General features: G+C 34.1%; 1 protein-coding gene across 3 annotated transcripts in view; it reads right to left on the reverse strand.

The window, feature by feature from the left end:
• Window positions 1-3,470: 3,470 nt before the first annotated feature.
• The window catches only part of DPP10 (dipeptidyl peptidase like 10), a 652,197-nt gene continuing 633,915 nt past the window's right edge, over window positions 3,471-21,752 (reverse strand). For 2 of the 3 annotated variants that reach the window (XM_081939815.1, XM_081939813.1), the window contains exons 20-26: window positions 18,435-18,629; window positions 17,135-17,189; window positions 10,482-10,581; window positions 9,938-9,996; window positions 9,773-9,845; window positions 6,559-6,632; window positions 3,471-4,357 (exon numbers count right to left, since the gene is read on the reverse strand). In XM_081939815.1, the coding sequence (XP_081795941.1) occupies window positions 4,220-4,357; window positions 6,559-6,632; window positions 9,773-9,845; window positions 9,938-9,996; window positions 10,482-10,581; window positions 17,135-17,189; window positions 18,435-18,629 (694 nt within the window). In that variant the 3' untranslated portion in view covers window positions 3,471-4,219. The remainder of the gene's footprint in view (window positions 4,358-6,558; window positions 6,633-9,772; window positions 9,846-9,937; window positions 9,997-10,481; window positions 10,582-17,134; window positions 17,190-18,434; window positions 18,630-21,752) is intronic. The other variant, XM_081939814.1, reaches the window with a different exon arrangement.

Consider the following 21,752-nt stretch of genomic DNA (forward strand, 5'->3'; position numbering starts at 1 on the left):
ATCAACTGTGTTGGAAGAAACTAGATAATGGGAGTGCCAAGTTATTCTTTTTGTGTAAACCTGGCCATTTATCGTGAGGTTCCTCAGATCTGCCATAATAATGAACATTTCCACATGACCTACTCTATGTAGTAAACACATAAGTAGATAAAATGCCTTGTTATGTTTTTCTATTATTCTACTGAGGAAATACAACACAGAAAAATGTTAAAGCAAGAAATATTGCTCGAAGGAAGAATCTTCAATAGTTCATTTGTTTTGCCAAAACATTTGTTCTGAAATTAGCAAATTGGATTCAGAAATCATTCCTAATTAGGTGGAACCCAAAAAATATCTCATTACGTTAAGCTCTGATAGAAGTAAGAGGATCTCCTTTGCCCTGTCTTTTCTACTCTTTTGTTATTATTTGTATTCAGGCTATCATATTTCTTTACTTTGAGAGCTTAATTATAGTTTTTATTGACTTTTCTGTGAATCTATTTACAGGTAGGGAAAGACAAGATTGTAATAGTGGCTTGGACCTCTTAATTCAAGGACGTCTTTCCAACAATAGCATACTCTGCTTAGAGTGAATTTAGATAATGTCATTTTTCTGGTAATAACAGATTTATAATTGATGTTCTTGGTTTTTTCAAAATAGATAAGAATCAGCAACTGTAGATGAGTTGAACACATAGAAAACCTTGACAATTTCTGAAGTGTGCTTTGATATCTTTTGGGTTTCTCCAAAGCTATATTGATGGATATAATGCATTCAGTTAAAGTATATTAATGGTGTACATTTTTTTTCTTTAAATTTATGTTGAGGTGCCCTCAAGAATTTTCTCTACTTCATTTTCTCTTCAATTTGGTTTAGAGTCCCTTGTCTACATAAGAAAATTCTAAAAATATCACTGTAATTACAGATGATCATGGGGCAGACATAAAAGGCACTGATGATGTTATTTAGCAGGACAATGAAACTTCTGCAGCCAAGTTCAGAGTGCACCAAGGACTTCAGACATAAAAGGTTATGTTGGCTGGTAATAGGTTCCATGCATACATTACCAAATATGTTTTCTTTAATGCCATTAGTATGTGAGACTGAAATCCAATCTAGTTATTCAATAATAAATTGGACTTGATGCCACTTGATGACAGTAATGATTTGGAAAAGTAAAGAATTAAGTTATGTTTCCAATACATTACCTTGAAAATGAATTTTGAGGGACCCTTTTCAACTGATAAGTTTAACCTTATTCTCTCTTTTGATGGAAATAAAAGACTAAATTTAGATTTTAGACTTACCTTACTTAGTCTCAGTTTACCCTACTTTTAGTCTTAGTTGTCTAAAATTCCCTAGAGTATTTGGGTAAAATACATGCAGTTAATATGAATATAACTTCATGGTTGATTTAGAGTCTGACATTTCCCCATAATTATTTCATAATACTATTTTAAACAAATGTACAAAATACTGAATACATTTATTTGACAAAAGTATCCTGCAAGATTTTTGTTACAGAAAGTATGATTACCAGTTAAGGGTTTAACTTTTATGTTTTCATATTTATCATAGGGCACTGATCTTAGCTTTGCAAACTGACTGAACTGAAGAATTTCAAAATTCAGCTCTTCCTGGGGTTTCTTTTGAGGTTTATAATTTGATCCCATTGAAATCCTGGCAAGTACATACTGGGATACCTGTTTGTGCAGGTATCAATGTTCATAGTTGTAATTAATACTAGAAGAGATATACAGAAAATATGTGAATTTGGCTCCATGGGAAGCTTATACGCTAAGATAACTACAAATTAAAAATAGCATATACTTCTACTTAGGTAAGCTTGTCTTTTTGTGATATAACTGCTTGGTGTTTTTTTTTTTTTTTTGTGATATAACTATTGTTTGATTGACTTTGCTATTTTGTTTAAATGAGATTTAAAGAAAAAAAAACCAAAATGCTTTTATGTATGCTCAAATAATTCCAATAAACCTTCTATGGGAAATGTAATTTTAGAGTTGAAATGTTAACCTACCTGTCTTGGTCTTATTCCATTATTATTAGATTTGAGGCAGATTCAGATGATTCTGCATAAATAGCTATATATTCAAGATGCATATGTTCTTCTTAGCTAAATTGTTGGGCAAATTTGGAATCTATTAATATTGCAATTCAGCTAAAAGTATTATACTTGACACAAAAATATTGAAGAAAATAAAACTATATGTGTTCGTGGTCATGACTTTTGAAAAAAATTGGTGAGATTTTTTTTTGTTCTGTTTAAAACAATCTCAAGATCTTTCTTAAAGTTCCCCACGTTTTATTACTATGCTTATAAATTTTGTCATTGTGCTGCTTTTTAAAATGATGCATATATTTAACTTTACTAGTTTGTACAATAAAAACTTTTAAAAAATCAATTTATGTTATTCTGAAATATAGGCAATTGGTGGGTTAATAAATATTGGATTTGAGACAGTTTCATGTTGATTCCCAAGAAAGATTGTGAACAAATCTAGGAGCACATACCCTCATATTTGTAGGTATTTACGTTCTATAATATCCTAAACTATATTTCACGTGCAGTATAATTTAGAATAACACCATCTCTTTTGATTTATAAATAAAATGAACTTTTCACCTTAGCAAAAATATATGTATGCTATTTACTATTTCAGGCAAGTAATTTTCAAAATAAAAAAGATGGTATATTTATGCATTAAGAATATTACTTTAAAAATAGCACATATGCTTTAAATTTTCCAGGTGTTACAATCCATGGCAAAAATGGATAAATATAATTTTTTAAAAAAACCTGAACATTGCAAGAATTAGGCTTTTTAAGTGAATCCAGCCCTGGAAAAAATATTGAGGAGTGGAACTTTAAACCATTACAATTGCCCCACTTATACATACTCCAAAGATCTCTAAAATTAAATAAATATAGCACTTGATCTCAGTTATATTTTGATGGCCAAAGTTCCCTGGTTTGTTTATTTCATGGCATCATTTTAAGGGTGTAATTCACCTTGATAAATACATGGATGCACCACAGGATTTTCATCTAAATGAATTAAAATAAAATAAAATAAAAAATCATTTATCAGAAGCTTTCTTGAAACTACATGGAGACAAATAATTTCCAACTTATTCAGCTGAGTTTAAATCATTCTTGTAACAGACTCAATGAACAGCTGTGAAGCACAAAAGGAAATCTGACAGATAGCTCTGTAATACGCTACCACTGAAGTTCAAAATGAAATCCCAACCAGTATGAAGAAAGGGGGGAGGATAGCTTTACAGAATAGCTCAGCAAAGTATTACTCTATGGCATTACATTGTTAATAAAATTTCTTTATCTGAAACTATAATTTAATATTCATGTATCTAATGTACAAGTGACAAAGTAATGTACTCTAAAATTAGAGCATAACCAGCAAAATACTGTAAACAATACAAGAAAAAGCACAACCCAAACATTGCTTAGTAATTCAAAATATGCAACTTTTAACTGGGGAATTATTTTAGTTCTTGATGTCGATTGACACACAGGTGTAACTGTATTCTTAAAAAAATATTAAAGTGGAGATTGCTTTTTGTTGTTGTTACTGTTGTGGAAGGAATCTTGTGTATATACATAAAGTTCAAGCATATACTACTGCAGTTTTGCTTACTGATTTAGTTGGTATAAACGCTTGACATTTATAATTAAAATCTATTTATCTGGTTTGTCTTTCGGTCAACTAAAATGCAATTTTTTCCCAATATTTTGATGCTGAACAGTGAAACAATGCACTTAATCTAAAATTACAATTGAATATTAGACTGCAGGTCCCTTCCACAAATATTAGCGGCCTATGAAGTGTGCATTGTCCTGAAATCAAAAAGTTATGTGTATACTAAATAAAACAGAGCAACTACATACTGAACAAACAGTGAATCGTAACAAAATCAACATGCACTAACTCTACTCTTATGCAAAATTAATATCTTTCAGAAAACTGCATCCAACCTTTGGCCTTGCACAAAGGTATATGTTTTGTTCCTTCATCGCACATCTATTTGTGTATTCAAATCCCAGTTCTTTTAGCCCATTGTCACAAATGTGCTGCTCTGGTGATATAAACTTTGGCTGCCCTCAGGCTCCCAAAGAATCTGTTTTTTTTTTGTTTGTTTTTTACAGTCAGCTTTAAATGTGGTTGTAGCGATCCTCATACAAGTCCTATTCTTCATTCCTTATTCATCATCTTCTACTTCCTGTGGTAAAATGGGTGTTTCTTCCTTTAAACAAGCACTAAAAAAGTTGAGAATTGTGCTATGAAGGTGATATTTACTCTTCTCTGATGTAATGTAATGACCCTCATCTGGATAGATCTAGGATAGGAAAAATAGAAATAAACAGATTTTAAAAAACCAGTTGACAAGTTTTCAAATGCATTTTTATCATCACAGAATGAATGCTTCAGGCAATTACTATAGTTTCTCTGAAAACATCTAAATGTTTTCAAAAGTGAAATATATTTATTTTATAACTTAAACCAGAGGTTTAATTTTCCCGAAGAGCTATGTGAGAAATGGGACTATTAGGGAGGGCAGAACCAATGTACCTGATTTTATGTCGTCAAACTTATCACCTGAACTCCTTAGTTGCTCCAAGTGATGGATGAGTGCTCTGCAGTTGCAGAAAATGATTTCTCTTGTCATCTTTCCATGGCCATTAGCCGAATGAAGGAGCAAACGGTGACTGTGCAGAATCAGACCAAATTCGGCTTCTTCTCCCACCCCTATAGCAACATTTACTTACACTTGATTTTTAATTTCTGGTTGATCACATATGGACTGCAGAGAGATAGCCAAATGGCTGGATGTGGTCTGGGGGCTTTAAAATGCCCAGATCTGATTTAAATCATCACTTTACAAACTGCACAAAATATTTATAGCTTTTAAGATTTTAAAAATGATTTTGTTTAAAATGGCATCACTTATTTAATTTTTCAAGATTGAAGGGAAATAGTTTGTTTCAAACATTGGTAAAAAACCCTACTGTATATTCCTTAATCACAGCTTATGTTGTAATCCATAGAAAAACACCACTGTTTCTCTAAATACTAAAAACAGGATGCCAAATACCATATTTTTCAGAGTATAAGACACACCTTTTTTCTTCAAAAAAGAGGCTGGAAATCTGGGTGCATCTTATACATCAAATACAGCATTTTTTGCCTCCCAAAGCCCCGCCCCTTCACCAAAATGGCCATGCATACCCTTATGGAGGCTTTCAGAGAACTCCTGGGGGCTGGGGAGGGCAGAAATGAGCAAAAAATGGGTCATTCCTCCCCTTCAGCCCCCAGCAGAACTCTATAAGCCTCCATAAGGCTATACATGCAAAAAATTTTGACAAAAAACCAGGGCCGTTTTCATGAAAAATGGGCCGGTTTTTGCTCATTTCCCCCCTCCAGGAGCACTCTGCAAGCCCCCCAGGGCTATTCATGCATTTTATTGGGGAAAAAGGGGCCATTTTGGGAGGTTTGCAAAGTGCAAAAACTTTTTTTGTCAGCTCTTTGACTGATTGATGAGAATTACATTGATCAAGTGTTGTGCCAGCAGAAACAAAGTCTTAGGTGCTACAGATTGTCAGCAATTTCCTTCTCCAGCACATGGATAAATACATCTGGAAACATCTACCTACTTACCTACTCTCTCCCTCCCTCCCTCTCTCTATCTACCTACCTACCCTCTTTCTCTCCCTACCTATTTACTGTATTTCTCTATCTATCTCTTTCTATTTTTCTCTCTCTATCCTTCTACCTACCTACCTAACTACTCTCTTTCTTTCCCTACCTACCTACTGTATTTCTCTCTCTTTCTCTCCCTCTATCTACCTACCTACTTTTTTAAAAATTTGCCTCTTCAAAACCTTGGTGCGTCTTATACTCCGGTGTGTCTTATACTCCGAAAAAAAACTGTAATTAAAATTTTCAAACAGCAATGGATCTTCAGCTCCAATACAATTTGATTTCAGGAAACTCTGATTTTTAACAAATCAGTGTACAATTCTACTCCTGAAGTTTTGCAGGCAATAGACAACTACTGTAGGTTGCTTTCACTGTTCAGTTTAAAATGTTTGCCTCTATGTACTACATTTATCTTCATAAGCAGAAGTCCATTAGTACAATAGACATTTCTCATAAACATTCTGTTTATGTGTCAGATCTGTCTTGGAAAATATTTTTATGAAAAATATACAGTATTGATGCTATGAAGGCAAATATCTCAAGTTTAAAAAGTATGGTTATTTCAATATTAATTGTGGTAAAAACTAAATATTATATATTTTATAATTTATATTCTGCTCTTACTATTGCTTAAAGTATTATTTTTTTATTTATCTTTTATTGGATCTATTTTGAGTAAAATAATTCTCAAATATATTTAAATTATAGATAGCTATGAATATATAGATACCGAGCCAGGCTTTCTAGACAAAGATGCATTTCAAATACATGCAATGAAGAGCATAAGAAATCTAAACCTAAAAAGATGCATAAACTATGAAATTCCTAAATATTACATACCTGCATAGTATAATTCACTCCGGCTTTTATTAGATGTTTAATTAATTCTGCTGAGTGCTGAAAATGGACTTTAGCTGTGGGACAACATCATCCAAGTGTTAGTGAAAGGCATTATTGATATCAAACAGTTTCTGCAGATTAGCTTAGATTTTTTTTTTATAAGAAAAGTATAGCAGAGTGACTATAAATACTGTACATCTCATAAACTCATTTCTCCTCATTTACATTGTGTATCCCTTTGGGGAGTTTAATTGACTGAAAACTCAGTTACTGGATTTGTGAGGTACTTTAGACAATCTGCAATGCAATCCTGTCCATTTTTGTTATGAACTAAAACCTTCTAAATTCAACAGGAATTGTTCCCAGGTATGTACTGTATTTACATGGCACACCTATTCAAATTGCAAGTAAGCTAGCTGTACTTCAGCCACATTGATATCATGGGTATAAAACATTCTGAAGAATATTGTATACCAGAGGTATTATTTCTTAAATATTGGTAAGCTTCAGAACATTGAATAGGTGTGTAAGAGCTGACATAAGTAATTACAATAAATATAAGTTGGTTCTGAATCCTGAAGTGTAACCTAAGTATTAAACTAATCTTCCCTTTTATTGTACTGTTATCACATTTCTACCACCTTCTGAAATGTTCTTTTGGAAACACTATGAAACATTGTAAACATGCACTTTACAAAGATACAGAGAGTGGTTGTCCAACCCTTTGACTTGCCTCGCTTGTGTCAAGTGACTTGGGCCATATATAAAACATGCAATATACTTAATGTGTGATCAATAACAAACTTCTATTTTTAAATATGGTTTTGATCCAATGAACTTCAGTTTAATGAATGAACCATGATGGTGCAGTGGTTAGAGTGCAGTACTGCAGGCTACCTCTGCTGACTGCTGGCTGCCTGCAATTTGGAGTTAAATCTCACCAGACTCAAAGTTGACTCAGCCTTCCATCCTTCCGAGGTGGGTAAAATGAGGACCCAGATTGTTGGGGGCAATATGCTGACTCTATAAACCACTTAGAGAGGGCTGTGAAGCACTGTAAAGTGGTATATAAGTCTAAGTGCTATTGCTATTGCTAATGAATACATTCCCAATGTCCAGTTCTGTTTGAAGCTACTCATTAGAACAGGGGTGTCAAACTCAAGGTCTGGGGACCATATTCGCCCCATGGGGTGCTTAGCCCATTTTCGCTGGCAGAGCTCTCAGGCCACCACAGTCACCCCTGAAACAAGTGACATATAGCTGGCCACTCCCACCCCGCTTCCTGAGGTCAAACACAATGTTGATGCAGCCCTCAGTGAAATTGAGTTTGACACCCCTCCATTAGAAGCATATAGAAACAAACAAAATATATTGCACAGAAATGAGTAAGAGGCAATACATCTATACTAGGCCCAGGATTAATATTATTTTAATTCTTTTGCATCTAAATTACGACAGAAAGGGGAAGTCTTAGAGATTGGAAGCAAGGTGGGGGATGGGTCTTCATGTTTGAACAAGAAGGACAATAGGAGGCATTTGCCCAAGCCAGAGCTTGAGCAGAATAAGATCTGTCTTTACACATGCTAAAATATTAAACATTTTCCCAGTCCCATTTCCCCCTACTGCCTCATTATCTTCTCTCATCTCCAGGGCACAAGCTGCTGATGCTGTTGCTGGAAAAAATGGGGATTAAAAAACTGCCACTTTTATTTTTCATGCGGTGACAAGATTCTTTAATGCCTGAAGTTAGTTGTACTAATGGAAAGTATCTACTGGTATAATCCACAGTTTTGCTTAACATTTAATCTGAATGTCAGAAATACTTCCTGTATGCTGAAAGCTCAGAGATGGTTATAGCGGAATGGTAAAGAAAACATGAAAAAAGATGAATTTAGAACATTCAGAAGACTTCCTTCCTTCCTTCCTTCCTTCCTTCCTTCCTTCCTTCCTTCCTTCCTTCCTTCCTTCCTTCCTTCATCTTTAATTTGTAATTTACAATTTCCCTCTTAGGAAAATAGTTTGAGAAACATATACCTTTGTGAAACTTCCTTGGTAAAATGCAGCAGATATAGTTGTTTCATCTATTCTGTATGATATTAGGTTAAAAATATTGTGAATTTTTGTTTAATTTGACAACTATGGACTTCTATAAATGAAAAGCTTTTGATAGGCTATTTTCTATATTGAGGCTCTATTCAACACTTTCCAAATGTATTGTAAACTTTTCAACTCTCCTGCCTGGAATGCCTAAGCACTTGTTTACTTTGGGCAGCACCTGGTACCTACCTGATAAAGCAGCAACATTGGCCACAAAGAAAAAAATAATAATCTAGTATGCAGAAATGCAGAAAGGCTCACTTCAAAGGTAGAGTCAGGTAGCCTCATCAAATGCCTGGGAAGAATCTTACTCATTCATATATTATTTATATTTCTTATGCTAAGCATTAAATGTCATCCTCTTCATATACTGTGTTTCTGTTGCAATATCCCCTTATGAAGAAAGAATGCCTGAAGCATGAATACAGACGAAACATATAGAAGTGGGAGACAATGATCCTTTGATGATTCCCTCCCACAAAATTCATGGTCAGATACGGAACGCTCAATCTTACCATAGGTCTGTGAAATAGGCCTGTAATGGACACACAAGCTACAAGAGGTAATGAATATGACCACAAAGCTAGGCAGCCCAAAGGATAAGAGCAAAGAGAAGAAAGAGTAACATAGAAGTGAGGTGCAAATATTTATTTTATAAACAGTCTCACGGGGCTGAATGGAAGCTATGAAAAGAAAATAGCCTATCTTAATTAGGAAATTTCAGGAATCTAGCTATAAATGTATCAAGAAGGTCAATTTGGTACTACAAATTGTATATCTTTGTTCCACCCTACACAATTTGCCAGTGGCAGAACAGGAATAATGTAAGTGATGATTAAATTTTGATGTTCAACAGTTATTAATGCATGTTGCCTGACAACCAAGGCACTGCATTTCATAAAGTTTAAACAAATTGGTGCCTACAACTACAAAGGGTTATAAAACAGTAGTGTCACTTGTTTGGATAGGAAATTGTCAATAGAATCTCACAATGGGATCTCTAAGGGCAGACAAAACCAAGTCTTATAAAGCTCCCATGTGCTTCATGCTTATCCTTCACTGAACTTCTGCAGAAGACAAATGGCAACTAGGAAAATGCTTTTGTGTAAATACTCACTATCTGCTGTGCCATGGATGATTAACAAATTTCCTTCCATAAAGCTGTGAATATTGTGCAATACGCTGGATGCCTTTTGGAAAGGAGAAAACATGCACATCTGTGATTGATTTGCATTTTGAATATCTCGGCACCCCATCCAGAACCATAGTATCTCTTACTCACTTGGTAAGCATTTTCTTCCTTAGATGGATTGCCCAGGTATCTTTCTGAAAAGGCAGATGCTGTACATAGGAAACAGGAAAACTTAATAGCTATTAAATTACTTTTGGAGGAACATACTAACATTGTATGGCCGATTATATTTAAGCTCTGCTACAGAACCCAGTGGAGTTGAGATGCAGGCTATCCTCAGCAGAAAACAAAATCTCCTGGCTTATCATCCAGCATGATCCTATTTGAAGCCTCCTGAATGATATCCATCCCATCAGCAGGCAAAGTGGAGAGCAATATGCAGACACCTTGATTACTTCTGGCTCTGAGGGTTCTGCTATGGGGCAGCCATTGCTATGTGATGTGGAAAAGTGTAAAAGCACTAAGGGCACCACCCGTTTTAAATGCAGATTTATTTATATATGCTAAACCTGATTGTGCTTTTTATAAGTAGGTGAACTGTCTGCATTCGTAATATTATATAGTGTCTCAGCTGCAATAAAGAAAGGAAAAACGAGCTACCTGTGGAACAAACTGAATGATACAACCCACTCACCATACAGCCGCATGTCTGTAATTGGTGCAATCACAGCTCCACACTTGAAAAGTTTTTCATTGGACTTCAGAATCATTGATGCAAGGTAACCTCCATAACCCTAGGAAACAACTGAAGTGAGTTATAATGTGCTCATTATTGCCTTGATGAGACTATTCTTTCTTATGCACTTTTATATTTATTTCTATGGTTTCTCTTATGCTTCTGTAGGCATAAATCAAAAGTTATTTCTTTAAAAAATGGCAGAGGATGCTTTGCTTCAGCATACAGTCTGAAAAAGGTCGAATAATATCTGACGTTACTGAAATGCTTATACGCCAGTATTAAACATACACAAGATGAATTACTGTAGCTCTTTAATCATTTTCATTAATGTAAATGAACAAAGCTGCTGTTGATCAATCATGTTTATTTATTTTATACAATCAGAAGTGGCCATACAGCCCTGAGTTTAATTCCAAAACTTTGTACCAGTGAGCCAAATAATCTCTCTCCTTTAGCAGTCTACTAAACAGGAAGGAAGAAACTGGAAAGTGGAAATGAAAAAAAAATCCATTGAAAAAGTATTGACCTCACTTTTGTTTTCCTTCTTCACAGCATTAATATATCACCACAGATATGTGTGCTACTGATTCAGTAATCACATGCTCTTGTTTTTAATTCAAAGAACTATGATGCTATTGGGTTGCCAAAGTTGCACATGGATATTTGCAGCAGGATTTGCTAATCCAACCTTAAAGATGATTAGGATAATCAATTTAACTAGGGTGAGAAACACCCTAGTTGAGTGTGACTCAAAACTTTTCAGACAAAGTGAGGGTGACAGTTCAACCACATGTGAGAATGTTCTTCTGTTTGTTAAAATAATGCTTGTAGAAAATGAGCAGGTACTTAAAAGTTATAGTTCCTTTTTACTTACTTACACCATCCTCAGAGCAAAAATGTTTAGGCAAATAATGTAATTATCTACACTGATGTAAACACAGAAAGTTCCAAGATTTGTATAATATTTGTTTCTGAATAGTCAGTGGATTTCAAGAAAGTAAATCACTAGTTTGCAAATCAATTTTGATAAACAGATATATAAATATAAAATAAATATCAAGTTTGTTAACTCTAGTATCCGTCTAAAATGCAAAATGTATTTTCTTTTATTTTAAAGAATTAGTGTTTTGTAAAATACCCAACATTGTATATTTCATATATTAATTCATAGTTGAATATTTTATATAATGTATACTTTCATTTCTTATAGTTTTTCAACTACAGATGTTCAGTTAAATTTAAGCATGGAACAGATATAATAATTGTTATATTTGCAATAACCTTATTAATATGAATAAATTATAAAAGAAATTATAAATAACATTTTAAAATTGATGTGGCTATGCCAGAAGTAGGTTTCTCAGAAAATAGATGTCAACTTTTTTCTTCTTCCATTCCTACTAAAAATAATAGTAGTTGTAACAGTAATTGTGTGAGATAGAATCGGGGAGCTGTTTTTATTTGTTTGTTTATTCATTTACATTTATATGCTGCTCATTTCACTGAAAGAACAATTCTTCCTTCCTCACTCTAAGTTACCTGTAAATATTCAATTAAATTAAATTCAGTTAAATATTTAGTGCATTTTAGAGCAGGGATTAACAAATGAGAAAAATTCATTAGATTATTATGACATCTATGATTTGAATTACTTTGTTTAGGTCACATTTCTAATACAGTTATTATATATATATGTATGTATGTATGTATGTATGTATGTATGTATGTATGTATGTATGTATGTATGTATCTGCTTTCTGTATAATACAGAGTTATGGCCAAATGATTAAAAAGGATTATTTCCACTGATACATCAAAGGCAGCTGCAGTACACTGTCTACTCAGCCTTTGTAACATCTTGCTTGATGAAGAATTTTGGACAAAAGCTTGCATTCTGTTTTGTATTATGTTGATCTTAGAAAAGTATTACTTTCCTATGGCTTTTGTAATCTCCCAAAAAAACAGCAGTGAGGCTTAATGTTGAATATATACTGTAAAGAATATATTCAATACTAAGGAATATTTTAATTGAAATGGTCACAGATTTGGAAATGTATGCCAAACCATTAGTAATGACTGAAAGTTACTGCTGAATATTGGAATTATTGTGTTTTTTTTAATTATTTTTAAACTGAATGGTATGACTTCCTTTGTGCCTGGGCTGGGCGGAGTGGCTGACGACAGGTGGGAGGTAAAGAAGGAACAAGAACAGAGTTGCATTCATTGTATGAATTGTAAATGAGAAGGAGATAATGAGTAGATGAGTTCGATGTTTTTCCCCTCTTACAACGGAAAGAAGCAAACATCAGCATCTGAACACTTGGTGATGAAGGTTGAGAAGCAGAGATACACTGACATGGTAGTAAAAATACTTTTGCTAAAGGTGAAGCCATTTGTCTGGCTCATCTATTTATGCCAAAGGCAACAGAATACAACAAATGAGAGACTAACTAAGGATATCATGCACAGATGGTAGAAAAAGGGGGTTACTAAGAGCACATTGGACTGTAAGTGACTATGCATGTAAAATATGAATTTAATAGGACATTTAATAGCAAACTACTGCTACATTTTTCCAAGCCATTAATTTTGTACAAGAATACCAAAGCAAGTGTAATTGCACAAATCCTCTTTATTGGGGCTATAAAAATGTGATTCTGTGTGCACACAGGTACACACAGAACCCCTCGCGGAGCCCTTAAGCACCTCAATTCTAACAATTGTTTGTGGAGGTTGGGAAAGATCCTGGGAAAAGGTGAAGCAACTTTAAGGTAACCCCGAGAAATGCTACCTATGAATGTACATAGTCCAAATTGAATTTGCTCTTGGAATCTGCGCTGAATACCAGGAGTTATATATTGTGTGTATCTATGTATTTTTAATACTTGCAAGCATTGTCATCAAAATTTGGCTGAAATATTTTGTTTGTATTCCTTTATTTATGATATATCACAACTTTCCACTGTACCCACTGTTAAAGGGAACCCTCTCAACCCATTTAGCTTTAGGCCTGGGGACACAACCAATTTTTCAGAGATTGCTTGGAGGAAGACAAGATATACAAGTCTCTGGACAGGTGCCACAATATTTTGGCCTCCGTGCATTCCATTTTTTGCCCATTCCAGGTGGTGAAGATAGGCAGCAGCAGTGGCAATGGGTGGCACCGGTACCGATCGACAGTGGTGATCCCTGCAGTCTGGAACAGCTGATAGGAGGTATTTCTGGAGGCAGATCCAACTGCCAATCAGCTCCTCATGCTAAATTAGGCTGTTCTGAAGCTGACCAGGCTGTTTACTGCAAGAAGTCAAATTGCTGGGAGGCAGAGGCAGATTTTTTTCTTGTTTTCCTCTCCAAAAGCTAGGTGTGTCGTATTCTTCAGAGCCTCTTATAGTCTGAAAAATACAGTAAACCCTATGCCATGTGTACCCACTGCCCATGATGCTCCAGCTGCTCGGCAGAGCATCGTGCAGGCGCCGTACACTCCATGCACATACACAAATGCCCCGGTTGGCTCAAATAGAGGTAAGGAGAGCAGGCGAGTGGGTGGGCCCTCCGGAGGAATGTACTGGAACGGTACCTAGTGCTCCCAGCAGGCACCGGTATTCCCGTACCAGGGTGAATCAGTTGTATCTCACCACTGATTTAGAGATAAAATGGAAAATCCCCAGAACTGGGAGAACCAATTATCTAAAGCCATCTGGTCTTGCTGGAGCTGAATGACATATTAATCTGGAATGTAGGGTTGAATGGCAATAATCAAGGGTTTGCTCTTGGCTCTGTATGGTTGGCAAGGGATACCTTACAGTACAGTGTCAAGGTGGAATGGGATTTTGAAAGTTGAGAAGAATAGGTAGGAACTAGAAAGAAACAGATACAAATGAAAAGTTCTACATAAGAAAAAAAAAGAATCAATGATATAAGTTTAGGATTGAGGGGACTATACTAAAGAGAAATTCATATAAAATGATTTATATATGTTGGTGAATCATAGCTTGAATGAAACCCTCTGGACAAAAAAAAAAACACTAAGTCAATTCTATTTCTTTCTTGGTTTCACCAAGTGTAGTAACGTAATATTGCTGCCAAAAGAAGTTGCAATTTCTTCCTAATATGCATTAGTAAGGTCACAACTAAAGCACTGCATGTGGTTCAGGGCATTACATTTTAAGAATGACGTTGACAAACTGGATCATGTTCAAGGGAGAACAATCAGTGGGATAAAGGGCTTAAAGGGAATTAAATTGCGGGGGGGAGGGGAGAGGAATGGTTGAAGGCCTGGAGAAAAAGCCTGTAAGAATACATTATAGTAATCTTCAAATATGTACAAAGTAGGACAGAATTATTCAGAACAATTTTAAAAGACAAGACAAGAAACAATTTAATAAAGTAAAAAGAAACAGAATTTGAGTGGGACATCTGCAAAATTTGTTAATGCTACAAGCTACTCAATAATAGAACATCTCTTATTGGAGATAGTTACACAAAAATGGGATGGCCCTCTTTCAAAAATGCTGCACTATAAAATTCTCACACTGGCAGGGAGTTGAACTAGATTATCTCCAAGGTACCTCCTTATTTTCCATTCTAGGATTATGTAATTTTATTGAGAAAAATACCTAGGAAATTCACTTTAATTTCCAGAATAAAAGTCACTGAACAGAGGTCATTCATAAAACCATTAAGTCTTATGATCTTTTTTCACAAATCTGGAAATGTTGGCATGTGGAAAAATTATTTTGATAGTACTTTTCTTGTTTCAATCTAGGCAATTCATTCTTTTTTATAAGATTTCATCAACATATCAGTGATCCCAAATTTCCCAAACTATTGCCCCAACCTTCATCACAAGTACACACTTTTCACCTCCTCTTAAATTACAACAAATGATCTCTTCTTCGCATCACTTTTATCTATCCTATAAACAAATCCATTAACCATGCTCATTTTAGTTGTGGTGTCAGCAAAAGTTCATTAAGGGTTACCAGAAATAATATCATATTTATTTTACCTTGCTCAAATAAACTAACTTTAAATTCCTTCCTTTTATTTCTAACAATCTTGATCTTTAGTCTGTTAAAATAATGTCCTAGAACAGTGATGGCGAACCTTTTTTGGCTCGTGTTTGAAATTTGAAACTCACCACTGGTGCCCTGACAAATGGTGACACATGCCACCTGTGGCACGCATGCCATAGGTTCGCCATCACTGTCCTAGAATCTGATTTTTTTCTTTCTTCTTTGTCCCTTCTCTTGAGACTGTTTAAAGCTTTAGCTTTATATTGGACTTTTGTAAGTCCAATATAGAAAAATTATCCAGGTCACTATCTTTTTGTTTGTATAATCCTTTTAATTATTAAAACTCAAGTCAGTTTATTTTGTACGTCCAGTGTAGCATCTTTTCTATTGTAATCTTTGTAGGCTATCTTTTTAAAGTCCACTTTGAATGCTGTCTTAGAGATGAACCTTGCTCCTCTTCCATTTCATCTTTTAGACACCGTCTACCCATAGAGGCAGATATCATTGTTGACATTGTTAATAATACTTTCTGATTCCATTTTTCAAAAAATATCCTTCAATATTTCCAGTTTTGGAATGTTTTGCACCATTCTCTGTTAGTCAAGTTTATGTGCTCCTTTCTCCTTTAATTGAAATAATTAGTTCCCTTAAGTGTTTTTTTTTAAATCAAAACAAAATCATTTTCCCATGGGAAATATTCTTTATAATTAATCTTAAAAATCTTATGAATCTTATGATGAATCTTAAATTCATGTTTCAAAAATTGAAGTTTTAATCAACACTGTTTATTATTTTTTTAAAAAAGGTTTGTATGTTCAAATGTTCTTTCATTAAGGGTTAAAGGCAGACTTAAACCTTCAGATTCGTTGACCCAAAGATTTCTAAAAGCTGAAAAGGAAATAATAAGCAATTTATGAATGTGATTGGAAAAGGAAGTATGCAAGCATAGTGTCTTTTTAAAGACACTAATTGTGGTTTGAGCAAGATTGCTATTTCCTTGTTTCTCAAGCTCAAACCACACTGGAGACCATTGACTTGCAGGCTCCTCATGTGGAGCACTTATGGACACTCCATCATTCTCTTTTTGTCTAGAGAGTTTACAAAGAGCTGGTTGACTCATGGCTTTGTGTTCATTGGCTCCACTTTTTTTGCAGGGCTGTGTTCAGTCTGTCATTTCTTCTTCTAGAAGCTCCATTAATTTCTAAAAAGTGTTTTTTTTTTCAGAATCTGACTTTTATGACACACCACAAACACCTAAAGACACTTTTAAAGTATGCCATAGTTGTTAGTCTAAAAATCTGCTGAGAGAGTCAAAACCAAAACAACACTTCCCATCCCCATCTGGTATTTATTTCCTGATATTTTGAACCAGGATTCTCAACTAGATTTTGCTCCAAATTCAAATGATCAAACTCAGGTAATCCAAATAATCAGACTCATTTAAGAAAACTTTAAATTAAAAGCAGAATATCACCAAAATTATTTTTCCTATAGTTAGTTGAAGCTAATTAAATAACTAAATGGTAAAAGCTTCAGAGATGTATAGCATTCATATTGACAGATTGCAACATCTTATTCATTTAATAAAATTACCTTTCCAAAGATGCTCAGTCTGTTACCATCAATAAATGATTGCTTCAGCAAGTATCTGTAATAGAGACGATTACAAAAAACATTACAAAAAAGAACCCATGCTTGAGCAATACTTTTTCTGTATGTAAAGAATTTGTCTATTTGTCTTCTGCTATCCACCTACTTCTCTACCTGATACACTGGAGTACAAATTCCTTCTTGATTGAATTAAACTGTTAAATTGTCGATATCTTCAAAACTGTGAACCCCTCATATATAAGACATTAATCAGATGTGGTGTGGAAAGATTTTTTTTAAAAAATATTAAATAGCTATTTTGACCCCAGGTAATTGCAATAGCTATCCCAGCACGGGATTCGATTAAAAATATAATAAAACCATAAAGTATTGCAGTACACTGGCTGAGTTTGTATGTTTTATTAAGCTAGAATTGAATAGCATAAACAGCATGAATTGTTTGAATCTGCTTAGGTCCTTTTGATCTTAGTATTCTCCTGGTGCATTCAACCCTCACAATCCCTTGGGACAAAGAACAAGATCACTTGGCAAATTAATCCTACTTTTTTTTTTAACGCTGCAAATTGTACACTCTCTTTACAACATCTGAGGGCAGGAAGTTCCTTTAAAGATCAAATCTGTTAAATGCTTTGCATATATTCTGTCCTTCAAGAAATGTCTTGGAATTAAGAAGGCATAGTAAGAGACTACTTAATATAAGGCTAGTTATGATAAATGCAAAATTTAAGTTTGACAAGAAGATGAAGAGAATGCCTATAGTACAGAAATGCTTAACTCCTGTTTTTAAATCAGATTCAATTATTCAATTCATCCATATATCTATATTTTAAAAACAGGACTAGATGTAATATACATTTTTTTTAAAAAAATAGAAAAGTTGTCAAAGAACAGCAATCACAACTAACATTAAATCATTTTAAGGCACTAAAATCATGTAGATGTAGTTTTGTTGCAGCAGGACCAACATCATAAGTTTGATAATAGGTCATCTATTCATTATATCTATAGGATTTAGAAGTAGTTTATTGCATTTCAATAATATACAACATCTGGAATGTATTCCATACCATGCAATACTTTTCTAGTAAAAATGTCAATTACTGACTGTAGACTAGTTAGACTAAACGTAAAAGCAGATTTGATGTTTTATTGAACTTTATTCCTCTTAAATGGTGCACAAATTCCATTAACCCAATATGGTAGAGATATAAAACACAATGCTTTTCTATCTGTCATATCAAAAGAATTTTTAAAAAATGATTAAAATTTTGCACATACTTACTCTACGGCTGCTATCTGGTCCTTCACTTCTACTGATCCTAATGAACGGTGAACCTCTTGCAAAATCTTGAGTCCTTGAAATCCACTCCCTCTTCCATCAAACTGAGCTATGATGACATTATCAGAGTTGACAAGCACAGAATCCCAATCAATGTGAAACTTATCTGTAACCAACTGACTGCCAGGAACTTCATCACTGTAAATACCAAAATACCAGAGACAAAGAAAATTGATAATACAACACATCTTCAAACTCCTTAATAATTTTTGTAGTCTAAATTATGGAGAAAGAATTAGATAATCCTTCTAAAATACTATTTCATAGCATCACATTAACCACTGCTTATCTCTTATGGGAACTGTGAAGAAAAAAAGGTGTTAAACTATATGGAAATAAATGGTTCAGGTTTAATATAGCATTAACTAATCTTATTGCTGGAAAATTATAAAACTATTTGGTTTTGTTTTGTCTTTGGTGCTTTGAACAAAGCTCACAAGACTTGAGTCAAAACCAAGGAATTTAACCTGCAAGCAAATATGGTGTTATCTATCTCATAGTAGAAAGGGAATTGCATAAAAATGGAATAAAATTAGATTGGATTAAAAAAAAAAGGGAAGCTTCATAATTGGGGAATATTGGGGGAAAATAAGATAGATAGAAATCTTAATGAAGTTAATAAATACCTCAGGATCCAATCTGGGTCAGTCACTGGAACCAGAGGTGGTGACTGACCCAGATTAGACCATGCAACATTATCCTGGGACATGTAGATCCAACTTCATTCTTAATTAATACCATTTATGTACTATGATGTTTTCAAATAAGCTAATGTTTGAACAGTCATACTTTGTTTTATACTAGCACATGGATGTCAAGCAAGCAAAGAAAAAATAGACTGCTCGTAATCTACTTAAGACGGCACACTGATTAGTTAACATACTGTGTATGTTCTCAGAACTACTTCACATGTGATATAAAATCAAGTAGTCCTCAGTCCAACAGTTCATTTAGTGACTGTTTCAAAGTTACAATAGCATTGAAATAAGTGACTTATGACCATTTTTCACACTTACGACCATTGCAGAATCCCCATAGTCACATGATTAAAATTCAGATGCTTGGCAATTGACTCATATTTATTGTATCCCAGGGTCATGTGATTACTTTTTGCGACTTTCTGACAAGCAAAGTCAATATGGAAGACAGATTCATCCAACAACCATTTACTAACTTCACAATGGCAGTGATTCACTTAACAACCGTGGGACGAAATGGAGCAAAACTCACTTAACAAATGTTTCATTAAAGCAACAAAATTGTGGTCATAAATCAAGGTCTGCCTGCATCTTATTTTTCTCATTTATTGATTGATTTACTGCAGCAGGATTTCAATGCTACCCAAATTATAAAAATCACAAAAATAAAACACTACAAATCACAAAAAGTGAAAAGGCTTAAACAAAAACTGATAACATCTCAAGTGGGTAACATTTGACACCCCCCCCCCAAAAAAATGGGCAATTATAATCTGAAAGCCTTGTTAGAGAAGTTTGTTTTTAATATCAACAAGTGGAACACTATCCTGCTATTGAGGGATAGATAATGTTACAACATCTGCAAAGAAGACACATTTCACTGACGGTAAAGACATGCAACATATGTTAAATATGCAAACATATAGGTTAGATGATGAGCAATATTTAATCTGACAAATATATAGTGTAATAACTGATAAAGGAGCTGTTATTTTACTGAACTGACTTCTATTCGTGAGTACATGGGCCAGTATGTTCATTACAAAGTTAAGTTTCAAAATCACCTTCAAAAGCAAGAAGAAAGAATTGTAGTAGCCAAAGAACTGAGATACAAGAACAGTTGTATCTTTTTTACTTTCAAAACTGGATAAGTAACCATGGCCACAACCACCATTGTCTGAATAAAAGCTATGAGACCAACCAATATCCAGGTCTGGGCACCGTTACTCGGTGCTAGGGATTTGAACCACAGAACTGCCTACCTTTCTGATCGATAAACTCAGTGTCTTAGCCACTGAGCCACTGCGTTCCTCTATAGAGGATGACAATTTTCTTAAATGCAATATTTTAAGATATCACTGGGAAAAAAAATGAATTTGTGATTATAAATGTATTTTGAGAGCATAATCGCTAACTAAAACCAGAGTCTATGCAAATAATATAAATTAAGTCCCAAAGATTTCAGGAAAGCTTAGTCCTAATATGACAAAGTTGCCTCACAAAGCTGACATTTACCAAGTCTGTGCCTGAAGATACTAATTATGCATGCTTTATGAACTTATAGTGAGAAAAGGATTTAGTATAATTCAACTTTGCCCAAGCCAGTGTAGCTTTTAAACAAAGAAAAGATAGCAATTACAGAGCAAAATGATGGACTTTAATTGCTACTCTCTATGCTTCTAACAGTGCAGTCCCACATTTCTTAGTTATAAAGGAAAAATGAGACAGCATTACTTGAATTGTTAAACTTTCAAAATAAACTTTTGTTTTGATACCGGAAGTCATAAGACACTATCATCATTTCTCTTTTGGATTCAGAAGGTAGTGCATTTTGCCCTAGGCAACAAATATTGCCTATTGTTAGTCCTGCATCACATTTTTCCCTTTCTAACTATCAAGACTGATGGACAGATAAAAGAATATATGTATGTTTTCAGCAGAAGGGGGAAAAAAAGAATAATCTTATAAATCCTAGAATAATTAATGGGTAACATTTAATCTAGAATTTAAAGAATATGGGAAAGGTTGGTCATAATAATCTCACAGTAATAATATTATGAAGGAAAAGAAAAGATTTGAAAACTGAAATTTACAACTAAACAGAAAAATAATTGTTAAACAGGCATAGTATTCCTCCCACTCTCTATACTGTATGTTACCATGTATATAATATTGTTTGAAAAATGTGAGCTTTAAGCAGATTAATATACGGGTAGATGGAAAAATTAGATAAATGGTATTGTATTACTAAATGATACTTTCAAAATTCATCTTTCAATGCAACCACATCAAACAGCACAAAAACCTTTTAGGTTATGCTAACCCAACAAGTTAGTCTGATGCCAGTAACAGGAAAATTAAATTCTAGCCAGTAAAACCTTTTGCAACACAGACTTCATAACAATTGTGATTTAATAGATTTAAAGTAATAATTATGACTAAACTGACCACGTCATCAGTCCACATTTGCTTACTGATTAACAATGCAGTACTATATGTTCTAAAGAAATGTCTGGAAGTTGAGTCGTGGCAACTGGATTTATTAATTTGTTAATCTGAGATC

The sequence above is a fragment of the Natrix helvetica genome (genome assembly GCF_964273705.1).
Source record: "Natrix helvetica genome assembly, chromosome: 1".
Taxonomy (NCBI): Eukaryota; Metazoa; Chordata; class Lepidosauria; order Squamata; family Natricidae; genus Natrix; species Natrix helvetica.